Source organism: Octopus bimaculoides, chromosome 16 (genome assembly GCF_001194135.2).
Source record: "Octopus bimaculoides isolate UCB-OBI-ISO-001 chromosome 16, ASM119413v2, whole genome shotgun sequence".
In the NCBI taxonomy this organism is placed as follows: Eukaryota; Metazoa; Mollusca; class Cephalopoda; order Octopoda; family Octopodidae; genus Octopus; species Octopus bimaculoides.
The window spans coordinates 35,781,500-35,798,232 of record NC_068996.1 but is presented as its reverse complement, the minus strand read 5'-3'; the positions used below and the strand labels follow the sequence as shown (position 1 = coordinate 35,798,232).

The following is a 16,733-nucleotide window of genomic DNA, read 5'->3' as shown; positions in this document are numbered from 1 at the left end:
TTGTGTTACAATGTAATCGCATTACATGTGGTTAAGTTTGTAATTATGATCCTGCTACAAACTATTAGCTTTGTATACTCTCAGGAACCATCAAATTGCATGTCTCTAAGACTGTTTGACACCAATAGAAGTAATCCCACCCATAGGTGTCAAAATCACATTGATATCCATTAGACAGTGAAGAAGGCTGATTGTATTCTTAAAATTGATTGAGTATTTGAAGATGTGGTTTATATGTGTTCATAAGTTTAAATGTTAGATGTTGACATTTACTAGAAGTGTTTACCTGTAGAACTTTTTTAAATTTCTTTTTTCTTTTTTTTTTTCTACAGGTTCTTATGATAAACATTTGATTCTGAAATTGTAAAAGTTCTCACTTTATTTGATACCATTTTAAATTGTAGTGGTTTAGGATATTTAATTTGATGAAACCAGTTTTTAGGTGAGCAGTATGCCTACCTTGTTAATTTAATGGAATAGGATAAATGGTATACGTAGCATATATATATATATATATATATATATATATATATATATATCACCTCATCATCATTCTTTAACATTCATTTTCCTTGCTGGCATATAAATATATATATAATCATCATCATCCATTAGATTTCATTTTCCATACTGGCATATATATATAAGCACCCCAATGTCATGCAAATGGCATCCAATTGGCGTTAGAAAGGGTATCAAGCCATAGAAAACTATTCCAAATCAGCTGTGAGTCTGGTGCAGCCTTTGAGCGTGCCAGCCCAGTCAAACCATCCAACCCAAGTCATCATGGACAACAGACATTAAATGATGATGATGACTATATATATATATATATATATATATAGATGACAAAATTTAATCATCACTAATTTTGACCATATATGCTACAAGCACATATGGTCACAACTAGCAACAAATTTTGCCTATATGATTTATATTGTGTCCAGCTGCCCAAATTAATTTTATACTATATACATACATATATATATATAGGTTCAAAAAAGAAAAACGACAAAAAACAACAACGCGAAGACGTGATACAGATTGTGTTACTGGACGCTCAGGAAAAGAAAGAAAGAGAATTTGACGTTTCGAGCGGAGCTCTTCGTTGGAAACATAGGACAGTCCAAAGAAGGGAAGACGGAGGAAGAAAAAATCGCCAACGATATCCATGGGGTTACATTGTGGAATGGCCAGAAGGGAAAGGGTGGAGAAGAAGTTCTTTCTAAGACAGTAGAATGCAAGAGAGGGAGGTAAGTATGTGTGCGTGCGCGCGGGTCCGTGTGTGTGTGTGTGTAATAACAGAACATGTATGTGCATATGTGTGTGTGTGTGGTTTGGCTATTTATCTGTTAGTGTGTGTGTGTGTTTGTGTTGCTTAACTTTGTGGAAGGAATTTGTAGCAGGAATAATTTGGGAGTGGTTTTGGGCAATGGTCAGTAGAAAGTGGGCAAGCAGTTTTTGAATGTGTGTGTGTGCGTGTATGTGTATGTTGTGTGAGTGTGTTTTTCTTGCAGTATATATATATATATATATATATATATATATATATATATTCTATAGAAAATAAAGGAATTTTCTCAAGCACATGATGGCTATGAAGACAGGTTAGAAAATCAAGTAAATACCCTTTAGAAGAATAAAAGTGGTCAGTAAGCCTCTACAGAGAATCAAATTCTGTAAGGTCCAGCACTTATATGAGTTTGTTTACAATGCTACTTTCATACATCATAACTTTCAATTTTTTCTTTCTTTTTCTTTTTTAAACATCTTTTATTTTACAGCTTAGTAACTAGTAACTGATGAAGTGTCTAGCATAGTGGTTCTCAACTGGGATCCATGTAAGAATTTTTTTTCGGGGAGGGGGGGGATACAAGCAAAATAGTACATTGGGTCCACAAAAAAATTGTGCTTTAGATGTATTTATTGCAAGAAACAGCTAGGTTTCTTTCACTAGCATTTTACAAAGTTCAGCCTACACAAGTTAAATGTGCAAAAAACAAAATAGGAACTTTGAAAGAAGTATCTGTAAAACTAGTTTTTAAACATCGAATGGTTATGAGGTCCCATCAGAATAAAATAGTAATCAAAAGGGTCCACAGATATAAAAAGAAATGCTCTAGAAGCTGATTTTTGCAGTTATATACATAGATAACAAGAAGTTATACAGTCCATCTTGATCATCTGTGGTTGAGTAAATTATCCAGTAAGGTCTTCCATACCACTCATCTCACTCACTCTGTAGTTGGAAGACACTATACTAGTAACCTCATCTGGACCCTTAACTACAGCACTAATACTGATTTCAAATTTTGCCACAAGGCCAGCAATTTCAGGGCAGTTGGGTATGTCGATTAAATCAACCCCAGAAATCAGCTGGTACTTATTTTATCAACCTTGGAAGGGCAAAAAGTCAAAGTTGACCATAGCAGAATTGGAATTCAGAATGTTAAGATGGGTGAAATGCTGTTAAGTTTTTTGCCCAGCTTGCTAATGATTCTGCCAGATTGCCATCTAAACTACAACATACTGGTTTCAAATTTTGACACAAAACCAGCAATTTCTGGGAAAGGACTAAATTGATTACATCAACACCAGTGATAAACTGGTACTTATTTAAGTACCTAAAAGGGATGAAAAATGAAGTTGACCCTAGTGGAATTTGAACTCAGAACAAAAGACAGACAAAATGCTGCTAATCATTTTGCCTGGCATGCTAACAATTCTGCTAGCTCACCACCTAAACTACAGCACCAATATTGCCAAGTGTTACTACTTTTGATACCAACTGGCCTAAAACTGCCCCTGGTCCTATGTTACAAATTTGTTTTAAAATTATCTAAGTTAAAACCTTTCATCAAATTTCCATGTTAATATATGTTCCAAATACAAGCTTAATAACGATGAGGTTATTATACTAAATTCATTAATTTCAAAATTAATTGAAACCAGGATGGTGTAGTTCTTCAGAAATATGGTCACAAAAGGGTTAAGCTGTTATACTGATTTAGCATAACAGTTTGCCATTATCATAAAATTATGATAATGGTGATTTACTTCAGTGAGTAAATGTGGATGTACAGAGTATGGGTGTAGAAATTTATTTAGAAAAATATTGATGAAAGAATTATTTAACATCATCTGATCTACGAAAGAGGAAAACAGAATTTAAAAAAAAAAAAAATACTGATAACAATAACGAAGAAAATTATTTGAAAACATTAACAACAACACTATAATTAAGAAATTAGAAACAGGTTTATCAAAACATTTAGTTAATAATTGGATAGTTTATCAAGTTTTATGGATTAGCATGCTTTTCTTTTTAGTTGTTCATTTTATTTCTTTTCTTTTTTTCAGTCTGGTCAATCAAATCTACTGGAATTGAACTGGAAATTCATAGAAACCAATCAATCATCAATGAAGCAGAATCATTTCCAAAAGATGTTTAGAAGCTGAAGAAACTGTCAATAAATGGATTAAAGTATTAGCCTAATTAGTGAAGGATAATTAGTGCAATAAAACACAACTACCTAGTATGTACACACACATATATAGATGCAAGCATGGCTGTGTGATAAGTTTGCTTCCTAACCACTTGGTTCCAGGTTCATTGGGCAAGTGTTTTTTTGTACCATAGCCCTGGGTCAACAAAAGCCTTGTGAGTGGATTTGGCAGACAAAATCTGAAAGAAGCCCACCACGTGTGAGTGAGTGAGTGAGTGAGTGAGTGAGTGAGTGAGTGAGTGAGTGAGTGAGTGAGTGAGTGAGTGAGTGAGTGAGTGAGTGTGAGTGAGTGTGAGTGTGAGTGTGTGTGTGTGTGTGTGTGTGTGTGTGTGTGTGTGTGTGTGTGTGTGTGTGTGTGTGTGTGTGTGTGTGTGTGTGTCCTCCACCACCAGTGTTGGGATGTTTGCTTTCTTGTAACTTAGAAGTTCGGCAAAAGAGACTGACAATAAATATCAGGCTTAAAGAGAAAATTAAGTATTGGGATCAATTTATTCAATTAAAATTCTCATGGCTGCAGTCTAATGACTGAAACATGTAAAAGATATAAACTACACACACATACCCGCACATTCAAACATGATATGAAACAGACGTTGTGTGTTTACAAAGTTCAATTCAAAACTACATGTTACAGTTTCAAGTCCAATTCCAATATACGGCACTTTGGGCAAATACCTTCTATGCCAATATGAGTAAAATTTGATAACTACAAATGTTTCTCTCTCTCTGTCTCCCTATCTCTCTTCCTGTTTTTCTCCCTGCCTGTCTCCGTCCGTCTGTCACTGTCTGTCTGTCTTTATCTGTCTATCTCTGTCTGTCTGTTGCTGTCTGTCTGTCTCTGCCTGTCTGGTTGTTTGCCTCTGTCTGTCTGTCTGTCGCTGTCTGTCTGTCTCTCTCTCTCTCTCTGTTTGTTTGTCTCTGTCTGTCTCTGTCCGTTCGCCTCTGTCCGTTCGCCTCTGTCTGTCTGTCCCTGCCTGCCTGTCTCTGTCTATCTGTCTCTTTCTGTCTGTCTGTCTATCTGTCTTTGCATGTGTGCATGATCAAACAAAAAATTCCATATGGCTCCACCTGATTTATGTCTCTTTATGACACAGTGATCTTCGTCCTTTACAAGATCAATAAGATAAGTACTAAGAGGGAAAGGGGTTAGTTTACACGCAGTTCACCATCATAAAAAAGAATGACAGTAAATTTGAAAAGAAACAAAAAGTGACATATCAAAATTTCATGAAAATAACATTATAAGTTATTGGATATTGCTAGCATGAAAAGAAGATTATAAGACACTAGATATTGCTAGCTTCCTGTTAATCTTCCACTCAATTTTATTGATCCAAATGATGACAGCATCCATACGCAAACTGTAGAAGAGCGGTGGATGCTTGCCAAGAGGAAATTTATGCTACAATTTGGAACTTGTGATGATTTTTATTTACATTATACTTTCATGAGCAGATGTAGAGAAACAAATTTTGAGATCATGATAAAGTATTCACAAATTTCATTACATGCATTAAAGACTATGTTTTCCTGTAAATATGATTGTTTTCATCTTACATGAAAACTATACATATATTTTATATGTATGAGGTGGTACAAAAAAATTCCCGGACTAGTTCTGTAGTGCACCAACAGATGGCAGCACACAAGCGCATGTGCAGTGAGAGCTAGCAGTAACCTTCATGAAGCAGTGTGCCAAGTGACATCACTGTGTTTACTTTGCAAGTTGTGAAATTTGTGTTTTTGTGATCACATGAATGCTGTAGCCAGAAATTTCATCATACACAGGAACAATCAGCCAACATGAAATTTTGCATTAAACTTGGGAAGTCTGCTACACTGACATTGAACATGCTTTCAGAAAGCTTATAGCAACAAGGCAATGGGCTGTACATAATGTTTCAAGTGGCATAAGCACTTCAAGAGCAGAAGAATGTCCCTAGAAGACAATAAGTGATCTGGAAGACCTGCTGCCACAAGTGTCATCTCCTGGAAATGAGAAAATTCATCAGCTTGTGCATGAAGATCATCAGAGGACGATATTGCTGATAGCGTTGGTTTGTCTTATGGGCCTGTGCAGGCAATTCTAACATCTGAATTGAACATGCAGCATGTCTCTGCCAAGTTTGTCCCCCACCTGCTGATTGCTGAACAGAAAGAACATCATGTCAAAGTCTGTCAAGATCTCTGTAAGCATGCTACTGTTGATCTGACCTTCATAATTGAGGATCAACACCAGTGATGAGAGTTGGGTCTATGGGTATGACCCTGAGATGAAGCAGCAGTCATCACAATGGAAGAGCCCTTTATTTCCACAACTGAAGGAGGCACAATAGAGCTGCAGCTCAATCAAGAGAATGTTCATTGTTTTTGTTTTTTTTCAACATTTGTGGTATTATGCATTGAGAATTTGTACTCTGGGGCCAGACTGTCAATGAGGGTTCTACTACAACGTTTTGAAGTATTTGAGGGAGGACATTCAGCGAAAAAGACTGGATCTCTGGAGCTCAAAGAACTGGATTCTTCATGACAACAATGCACCCTTTCACTATTTTCTCTTCACTTGTGAGGTTCTCATCAAAAACAACTGGGCACCGCTTCTGTACCCATTCAATTTGCCAGATTTGGCATCTGTCAACTTCCATCTTTTCCCCAAGATGAAAATGCAGTTCACAGGTCGCCATTTTAACACAGTTGTCAATATCCAGAGCGAATCGCAGAAGCTCCTCTACTCGCTTGCAGAAAACAACTACCAGGCCAGGTTCCAAAAGTGGCAGGACAGATGTATTACTGTGCAAGATGACTATTTCGAAGAAGATGATGTTAAAACTTAGTTAAATAAGTTACTTTTTATTAAGCATAGCTAGTCCAGGAACTTTTTGATACTACCTATATATGTTCTTTATATTGGTTATGTCACATACATTGTTTACAAAAAAATTATACAATTATACAATTCCAATTTGTATCACAATTTACTTTTTTTTAGGACAATTTACTTTCACTTTTCTTTTACAATGGTCAATGCATATAAACAAGGAGCTCAATATAGCTGATTGCAGACCCATTAAGGCAATGCCCAAGCATAGCAAGTGCAAAGATTGAAACCAGAAAAAGAATCAAAAGTATATACGTGTATGTATGCAGGTGGGCGTGTGCTTGAGATTGTGTGTGTGTGTGTGTGTGAATGTGGAAAATAGTAAATGCTGATAACTAGAACAAAGTGATTTCACACCAGTCTTAAAGTGAAACAATGACTAATTAAAACTGAAAAATGTATTTTTATTTACCTTGGCCGTTAACATCAACCGAAATACCTTTTTCAAGTTCAGTGATACCTTTCCTGTAGAATTCTATTGCTAACTCCTTACGGCCTGCAACAGATAAAATATTAACAATATAAATATTAGAACAAAAAAGAAAAAAAATCGCTCATTATCACAAATCAAACTTTTGTAGTAACATAGTGAATATCTGAAAAAGTGTTCTTCCTACCATGCCCACCCTACATAACCAGAAATGATATCACATTAGCAATGTTATAACAACTGTCAAAAGAAAACCATTTCTTTCTTTGTTCTAACAGGTCAACAAACAACCCACTGAGGACTTCCTTAATAAGTGGTATGTTATTGTGATCACCCCAGTTACAGATCAGTTCTTAATTGATCAGCACTTGTGGAATCTGAACTCATAACACACAGGATTATAACTGTGTATATTACAAAGTACACTATTGTTTCTGGCACTCCACTGCTTTGGGTAAAAAAAGTTCAACGAGAGTTTTTAGTAACAATATAACTATATGGTTTGGCATTCAGTTCCACTGCATGGTACCTTGAGCAAGTGCCTTTTGTTTTAGCCTTGGTTGATGAATGCCTCGTGAGTGAATTTGGTAGGTGGAAACTATGTCAAAGCTTATCGTGTGTGTGTGTGTGTGTGTGTGTGTGTGTGTGTGTGTGTGTGTGTGTGTGTGTTCCTCATTTATATATCCATTTTCCTATGCTTGCATCGGTTGAATAGATCTTCTCCAAAAGTAATAACCTGCCACTTGTTAAGGCCCTGAGGTCACCTTTCACCAATTCTGCCTCTTCTACTAGTTCCTTCTACTTGAACCATTAGGCAATTCTATACCCAACTGCTATTCTCCATACACATCACAAGGCCTGGAACTAATGCAGTCTCATCTACAAAACACAATGTCTGATTTCTCATATAGCAGGTTTTCATCTCTGCTTTCTTTCATGTACATTCACATTGCACATCAAGTGCAATACTCTCTTCATGTTTCTCTAGCTTTTCTTACATTCTCAGCATTTAGCACCTGTCTCAGAACCATGCAACATCACAGTTCATACACAAGTATCTATCCTTCAGTCTAAATGAACGCTGTACATATTTAACATATCTCTCTCTCTCTCTTTTGTATCTTCTAATTGAAGCTCATCTCCCACTACTGCCCAGTTTCCACTCCTAATATATATCCTTCAAACAGTCTAACAGAGTGAGAAATCATTCATTAAGAATGAAATGTCAACAGAAGTAAAAGCACCTGAAAAATCTTTCACTGTTTCTCTTGTTATATTTTGCTATATCTTGCTGCTACATTTTGGATATAGTCACCTCCAGTCCTAATTCATGGCAAGCTTTATTCCATTAATGACATCATTTGCTGCAAATTACAACCATATTTCCATCTCAAATGAAACCTTGACTCTGTTGGTCCACACTTTATTCTACACACCTTATCTACTCCTTGCTTATACAAACCAATAAGGGATCTTTGACAAAGTTATTTGTCCTGCTAGAAACAGCAGCCAAATTTTTCTCAACCAAGCTAATACCTATAAAAGAAAAGGCCATATTGGATAATGTAGCCCTAGATATGCTATGGCATTTTGTACACTTTGTTACTATTAGTTTGTTGTGTTACCCATTAGGCCTTTTGATGTTGGTACCTGCTCCAGACTAGCAACATTTTTTTGTGGTTTCCAACAAATTCAGCATTGAAAAACAGGTCACTGCTTTATAACATGAATTCCTGTGTTAGGCCTTAATAATTATAACAAATAGACAGAGGCAGGAAAAAAGAGCCCAGGAGAACACCTACCTGTATATTTAATTTTTCACTGAATTAGATTCTAAACCTAAGATTGATTACAATATGGTTATGCATAGCTTGAACTGCTCTCACAAACCATTTACATACTCATAACTCCTCAAGTCCTACGAGACTATAGAGCATAGATCCTACAGAAAAACCTTCTTCAGCATAATGAATGCAAAATAATGTGGTTTTTGCTGTTAACCCTTTAGCAGTTATTGGCCATCATATCCAGCCAAAATATTCTACCTGCTTTGTGTTCAAACTGGCCAAATCTGGCCCCTCACACCTACCCTACAATGTCATTCTAAATTAAACTGCCATGTTATCAGAATCTTTAAGCTACAAGATAATTCATGATTAATTCAAAACAATGTGAATAAACAAGCATTGCATTTAACAGAATAATCTGAATGCTAAAGGGTGAATCAAAAATTTATAATCATTAAATTTGTTGTTATTAATTAAAGGCTTATGTAATTATCTCACTTGAAATACAATATTTTTGGTTTCATATCTCAATCCAAACCCAAAGACTGAGACAATAGCGACTTGGTCTCTTGATTGTATAATTCAGTTCCTACCACAAAGGTAAAGCTTATTGTCATCAAAATAAACCTTTAGTAGAAATAGTACATCTGTAGTTCCACCTCCCAATACAAAACCAAACTATATCTTAAGCATCTAAACATCATCTTGTTCTGACATCACCATGAAAGTATAAACTGTTTTTATGGCACAGTTCTTTAGTTTTAGACCTCAGTAATTTCTTCTTTCTAGTCTAGTTCTAATTCTTGTAACAGTCAATATATTGAAACAAACTGACATTTAACTTCTAGAGAGAGTGAAGATTCCAGCAGGAATGGACAAAAGTCAGTGCTGGTCTGCAATTATGTCAAATATCCTTCAATGAGAATCTGCACAAAAACATTTCTAACACAACATAACTTGTATGCCTGAATGTTACTGTTCTGTCAACACTTCACACATCTATCCTCACAACTATATTACTCTCTCTCTTGGTCATTTTACTTTATAATATCATTTAACCCTTAAGCATTCAGATTACTCTGTCAAATGTAATATCCATTTATTCACATTGTTTTTAATTAATGTTGTATGTTGTGGAAGGATCCTGACCACCCCCAAAAGTGGACTGATGCATTTCAATAAAATAAAGAACTGTCAGGTTGACAGTGAGCAGTTGACAGCATTGATCATTCACATTGGATTACTGAGTTAGTTTAATATCGGACCTACATTTGGCATAGCACAGGGTACATTCTGTGTGAACATATTAATTCTGTGAAAGGTTATTCTAGATAATCATATCCAAATATTTATTTGGGTAATACTATTCATACACCTTTGTGTACACCCCAATGTCATCATAACATTATTGGTGACATAATGTATTATTATCTCATAGCTTTAGAATGATATTGTATGATATTTAGAATGATATTGTATGATATTTAGAATGATATTGTAGGGTTTAGAATGATATTGTAGGGTTGGAGTGAGAGGCCACATCTGGCCAGTTTTAACATAAAACAGGTAGAATATTTGGGCCAGATATGGCCAGTTTAAATACTAAAGGGTAAAATTTCCTAAAATGCCTGGCATTTCATGGTATTAGAAATATTCTTCATAACATAGTTCATTCTTATTGAACCACAGCTTTATTAGCAACATTTTTAGAAGTTATACATTAAAAAAAAATGAGAGAATGTTGATTTATATCTGTTAGACCCAATTTGTAGTATAATGGCATAGTAGATGGATTCTTCCCAAACACACACTTAATGTTCTCAGGAATAAAATTTTATTTTATTTATATGTGATTAAGCACTGATAATACTTGCAAATTTATCATCATGTTTATCTAAATATCTTGTAAATAACTCACAAGTATTCAAAATAAAAATCAATAGGTGTGTTTTTTGTATTTCAAATATACATAAAATTTTCAAGACAAACAATAAAAAAAAAACCTTTCGTAGTTAATTCTCCATGGTTGCATAATTAGAATAGCTTTTGCAAATTTGGATAGTGATACATTGTCAAAGGCAAATGTTTTAGCAGCTCCTATTGCTAACCAGTAAACCATGAACAGTAAATAGCACCAGTTTTCCCTTTGTTGATTAGCAATCAGAGTCCATATTCTTCACTGACTAACATGTGATTAGCAGAGTTCAGCAGACTGACGTCTGCATGGAAAACAGCCATGGGTAATAGTTCAGGACAAAAAATAGTGGTTGAAGTATTTAAACTGAAGTTTTGTGGGTCTGACACTGTAAGAATGACATGAAGAGAGTTCAGTTGATCAGACGGTACACAGCTTACTACATTCAACACACTGAAGGAATGATAAAGTTTGCCCTGCCAAACTTTATACATTCACTATTGGTCACAGAATGTCAGTTAAAATTCTGCCAATGAAACCTAAATAAATTCATATTATTGTCTTGATTGCTATTTCTAAACTTCTTCACATCAAAGATCCAACATCATTTTAACATACACTTTTTCCATGCTAGCATGGGTTAGACTTATTGAGGCAGTTTTTCAACAGCTGGGTGTTCTTCCTGTTACTAACATTCACTTGATTCCAAATAAGGTACTATCATTCTGATTATTCGAAAAATGATCCAGCCAACAGGCAGACATCACTTTGGAGAAGATGTAAGCATTGGACAAATAACCCAACTTCAGTCAACACAGATAGAGGACAGAACATGTTCCTCCTACACTCACCAACATATTGCTACAACCTTCTTGTGCAAAACTTTATTTAGGCTAACAGCAGTACTTGAAAATCACATTATTTTAGGAGACTAACACAGTTAATATATTTAAATGTCTCAATCATTGTCATTTCAACACAATACGAACCACATCAATTAACATTGTTTAAAACAACTGATATAGCTAAATGCTCTAATTATTCTTTGATTTCTGTTAATTTGCATCTAATACCAACCACACTATTCTTTAATTCTTTACTGATTAATTTCCTACTGAAATACACAGTTCATATGTTTCAATTAATTTTGAAAATAATCAAGAATTTGTGAAGATATAGTAAAATAACTGACTGTCATTTACTGGTTGCTGTTTAGCCCAAGGTTAGCTTTCATCCAGCAAGATCTATGAACAGAAGTGTTTTAACCCTTTAGCATTCAAATCATTTTGTCAAATGTAATGCTTATTTATCCACATTGTTTTGAATCAATCATGACTTATCTTGTAGCTTTGAGATTTCAATGATGTGATAGTTTAGTTATATATAGAATGACAGTGGGGTAGGTGTGAGAGGCTGGATCTGGTCAGTTTGAACATAAAACAAATAGAATATTTTGGCTAGATATAGCTGGTTTAAATGCTAAAGGGTTAAGCTGTGATCACCACTTCATAAAGGCATTGTGTAAACAGGAACAACATTATCCTAGATCATGGCAGGGTATGATTTGAGGGAGATTTGGCTGCCATAATGTCAGGAAATCATTGATTCAAGGATACGCTGGTATATTGATTTGATGTTTGAAACATAACAAAATTTCTTTTAGATAAAATATTATATAAGATCATTTTGTTTCAAAGGAATAGAGCTGATCTGGTGTTATTTAGCATCAAAAGGGTTAATTAACCCTTTTTTAAATTTAGATTATTCTGTCAAATGTAATGTTTATTTATTCACATAGTTTTGAATTTATCATACATTATCTCAGAGCTTTGAGATATTGAATCATATGATTGTGTATTTTTACGATGACACTGTAGGGTAGGTGTGAGAGGCCAGATCTAGCTGGTTTAAACTTAAAACAGATAGAATATTCAAACCAGATGTGGCCAGTTTAAATGCTAAAGGGTTAATACTGAATATTAATTCAACATCAGTTTTCACAATGCTACTGCCCAGCCTCTCTGATTTAAAGCCACTGTAGCATTTTATGAAATGTTTCCATTCCTGAAGTCTTGAAAGGATTATAATATTAGAGATGAAACAGAAGGCGTAGCAAGATTTTAGCTGATCATCTTGTTTTCAATCATTTAAAAATTTAACTTCTAGTGTACCTTTATTTCAAAGTCAAGCCGCATTTCTACTGAATTATCAAGATTTTTCTTAATTTCTTTTGATTACATTCCGACAGCTTGAAAAATAATTATCAGCCAAAACATTATTTGAGTCTTAATACCTTTCTGAAAAATAAACAGTAAAAAAATTTCAAATTTGTTTGGGTGGAGTTCAACATAGCTGAGATATTGCATCAGGAATCCTCTCTCAAGTGAATGCCCTACCAGACATTATTTGATCAAAGCTTTAGATTATTTCAATGTAATCTTTCTCCAAGAAACTTGAGAGATGTCAGTTTAATCTCCTTAGTAAAGCATTTTAAATCCTGCTTGGTTAATATATGGAGATTTCATGACCTGAAAATCTACATTCATAATTAAAAAATCAATTAAAAATCATGAAATTATGAAATGGATGATTGAGATTTTATTTTTATAAAGAGTGGCTAATGTAACTCAACCTGACACAACCTATTATTATTATTATTATTAAGGCAGTAAGCTAGTAGAATTGGTCGCACACTGGTTGAAATGCTTAGTGGCATTTCCTTGTCTTTAAGTTCTAAGTTCAAATTTCACAGAAGTCATCCTTTCAGGGTGGATAAAATAAGTACAAATTGATTACCGGTATTAATGGCCTTGTGCCAAAATTAGAAACCATTAGTTATTATTATTATTGAGTGAGAAAGCAGTGCATGCCATCAAAGTGATACTGGGGTAAAATATACAAACATCATGACTACCCATCATGACTACCCATCATGACTACCCATCTGATAAGGATACACCAAGCACATGCATCACAACCATATGTGCGTGACATGGTGATCTCGTATCAAGAGAAACAAAACATGACCTTACAAGTGGGGCCATGTTAGAATTTTCTTCAGATCGAGTAGCCCATCCCACTCAAAAGATCACTGAAGAAGGATTGTTTAAGGATGTTGAACGAAATACCCATGTCTGCAAAGGTGAATTAATCAAACCCCAAAGAAATCCTCTCAACACATGGCTATGATGCTCCTCCACTACTTCTGCTCATGATCAGAGATGCACACATCATCAGCCACTAAGAGACATGCTCAACTGGTTAAGGTCTGTTATTGTTATTAACGGTGGTGGTGGTAGTAGTAGGAGGAGGATGAGGGCAGAACCATTAGCACACTAAACAAAATGCTTAGCAGTGTTTCATTAGTCTAGTTTTAAAGTCTGACGAGGTCACTTTGCCTTTCATCCCTTCAGAATTGCTACAATAGGTACCAGTCAAGTATTGAGAGAGATATACCGTAAAAACCCATGTAATTTACGCACATTTTTTCACAAAAACAAGAATAAACTTTAGGGGGGGGGTGTAAATTACACGAGTAGATCATTTCCAGAATTTTTTTAGAAATCTTTTTTGTCAAAAAATGATGTACAGGAAGTTAACTCATTCAATGTCGGTTTTTACAGAAAAAATATAATAAAGTTGACTTTATTTATGCTGGACACTATAATGCTTACTTTTTCTGTATAAATCTACTAAAACCATTAAATGGTTAACTACTTACATTGCTTGGAGTTTCTACCTATCGCAATGGAGCCCTGAAATTTCCTTAAATAGATCAGTTTTGTAGTAAAGATTGTTTGCCAACATAACATGGTAGTCCTGTTTTAGGACAAATGTTGCTGTAATTTAGTCCCAAGAGACACCGTTTCCAACTGGCTATACGACACGATCTGTGTCCTTATATTTTCAAACAAGGGAATCTAGCACCCCCACTCAGTTCAAAACAATATCTGTGTATTGTGATTTCTGGGTTATTTCTCTTCATCAGCACAGAATAATTGTTCGGCTAGAGGTAGCACTGCCAAATTCCAGTTTGAAATATATAGTTTTCAAAGTGACAACTAGTCACTGATCTATAAATTAGAAAATTACTATTTTAAAATCTCACAATGTGAGAAATTGGGAAAAGAGTGTATTGATCAGGTTTAGCAAGGTACAGAATTATGTCAGTGAGTTGAGAGAGAAATGTAAGAGACAATAGGCTTTGAAATCAGATTGAATGCAAAATGTAATTATACAGAATGTAATCAATTAATTAATCAGAAATTAATTAATATAATCTATAATGTATCAATAAATTTTTAGTGGATCAAATCAATGACCTTGCTTTTGATTTCCTGTTCAGTGCTTGATTCATATTACTAATGTATACTGTAAGAGCATCAAAGTCACAACATCTTTCATTTCTGCAGTAAACTGGTATCAATACAAAACTTACTACAGAAGTAAAAATTTTAAACAATTTGGCACTTCATCATATGACATAGCTGTGTGGTTAAGAAGTTCACTTTGCAACCAAGTGATTTCAGGTTCAGTCCTACTGCATGGCACCCTAGGCAAGCGCCTTCTCCTATAGCACCAAACTAACCATTGCTTTATGAGTGAATTTGATAGACGAAACCAGGGCTGTGGAGTCGAAACAAAAAAACTTTGACTCTAACTCCTCTACTATTGGCATCTCTGACTCTGACTCCTCTTTATGTAATTAAGTGATTGTGGTCTACATATCTCATAAAGCATATGCATACGCTTGTACTTGGAGTAGGCCTATAGGTTATAACTGGTTTATATTAAAGAATAAAGATATTGTGAGTCAGAGTCAGTATAGTCTTACCAACTCTGACTCCAACTACCCCTTAATTGTTTCCGACTCCACAACTCCAACTCCAAAGCTCTGATGGAAACTGTGAGGAAGCCTATGTGTGTGTGTATATATATATATATATATATATATATATATATATGTATGTACGTATATAAGTATTATGCATGCATGTGTTTTTGTGTCTCCACCATTGCCCAACAACCAGAGTTGGTTTGTTTAAATCCCCATAACTTAGCAGTTTAGTGACAGAATAAGTATCAGACTTAGTACTGGGATTGATCAGCTTGACTGAACTCTTATAGGCAGTGCCACTGCATGGCTGCAGTCCAATGACTGAAACAAGTAAAGAGAAAGAATAAAAACAAAACAAAAAAACTAAACAATTTCCAAGACATAGGTTTAATCCAATTAACAAATTAGACGCCTTTCATATTGAAAACCAGAACACAGACAATAAGCTAACAAGGGAGCCTCTAGGTGGTTACTCAAGTAGTTAGAAATAGCAATCAAATTTCTTTCCTTCCAACCACACCTACCATCTTTTAAAAAAGAAAAAGAAGACACTAAATAATGTAGTCCGAGATGCACTTTATATTTTATACACATATATGAATCTAGGCATGTATGTATATATATATATATATATAATACAAAGAATATATATACATGTATACACACATATATGTACATACTTACATCTACATGTGTATATACATGCATATCAGGGTACAGGACGTTAGAACAATAAACTACAGACAACAGAACGAACACATAGGAAAACGGAAAGCCCCTTGGAATATCCCTTCATCAGCTGTCTCTATTCTATATATATATATATATATATATATATATATATATATATATATATATATATATATACGTATTTATATGTATACACATACACATTTATATACACACGCATATATATATAGATACTTAAATATATATATGTACATATGCATACATACAAATACACACACACACGCACACATGGAAGAGTCATGGTTGGAATTAAGGAAGGGTATTGGGGGTGTTTAAGCAACAGCAACAAATACAAACCCAACCACAAGAAGTAGGAACACAAATGCAACACAAAAACAAAGACAGAAGCATAAGAAAAAAAAAGCAATAAAAAAACCCACAAAAATAATTTTAAAATATATAACGGAAATACTGGTGTAGCAGATGTTAAATAAAAACAGCACTCCCACCATGCCCATCACCACCACCCTCCTGTTACAGGGGGAAAAATTGCCTCATATGTTGTTGCACTGTTATTGAAAAAAAAAAAACAGTATTCAGCAGCATTAACGGTATGTCATTAGAGAAGAGTGAAGAGAGCAAGAACATAAATAGACCCATGGAATCAATGAGGAATAGGGTGGAGGTGAA

At 34.7% G+C, this 16,733-nt stretch overlaps 1 protein-coding gene across 1 annotated transcript in view; it reads right to left on the bottom strand.

Moving 5' to 3' along the window:
* LOC106874919 (spastin) overlaps positions 1–16,733 on the bottom strand; it is a 139,865-nt gene that overhangs the window by 82,663 nt on the left and 40,469 nt on the right. The window contains exon 2 of the mRNA XM_052973488.1: positions 6,797–6,880. Within this exon, the coding sequence (XP_052829448.1) occupies positions 6,797–6,880 (84 nt within the window). The remainder of the gene's footprint in view (positions 1–6,796; positions 6,881–16,733) is intronic.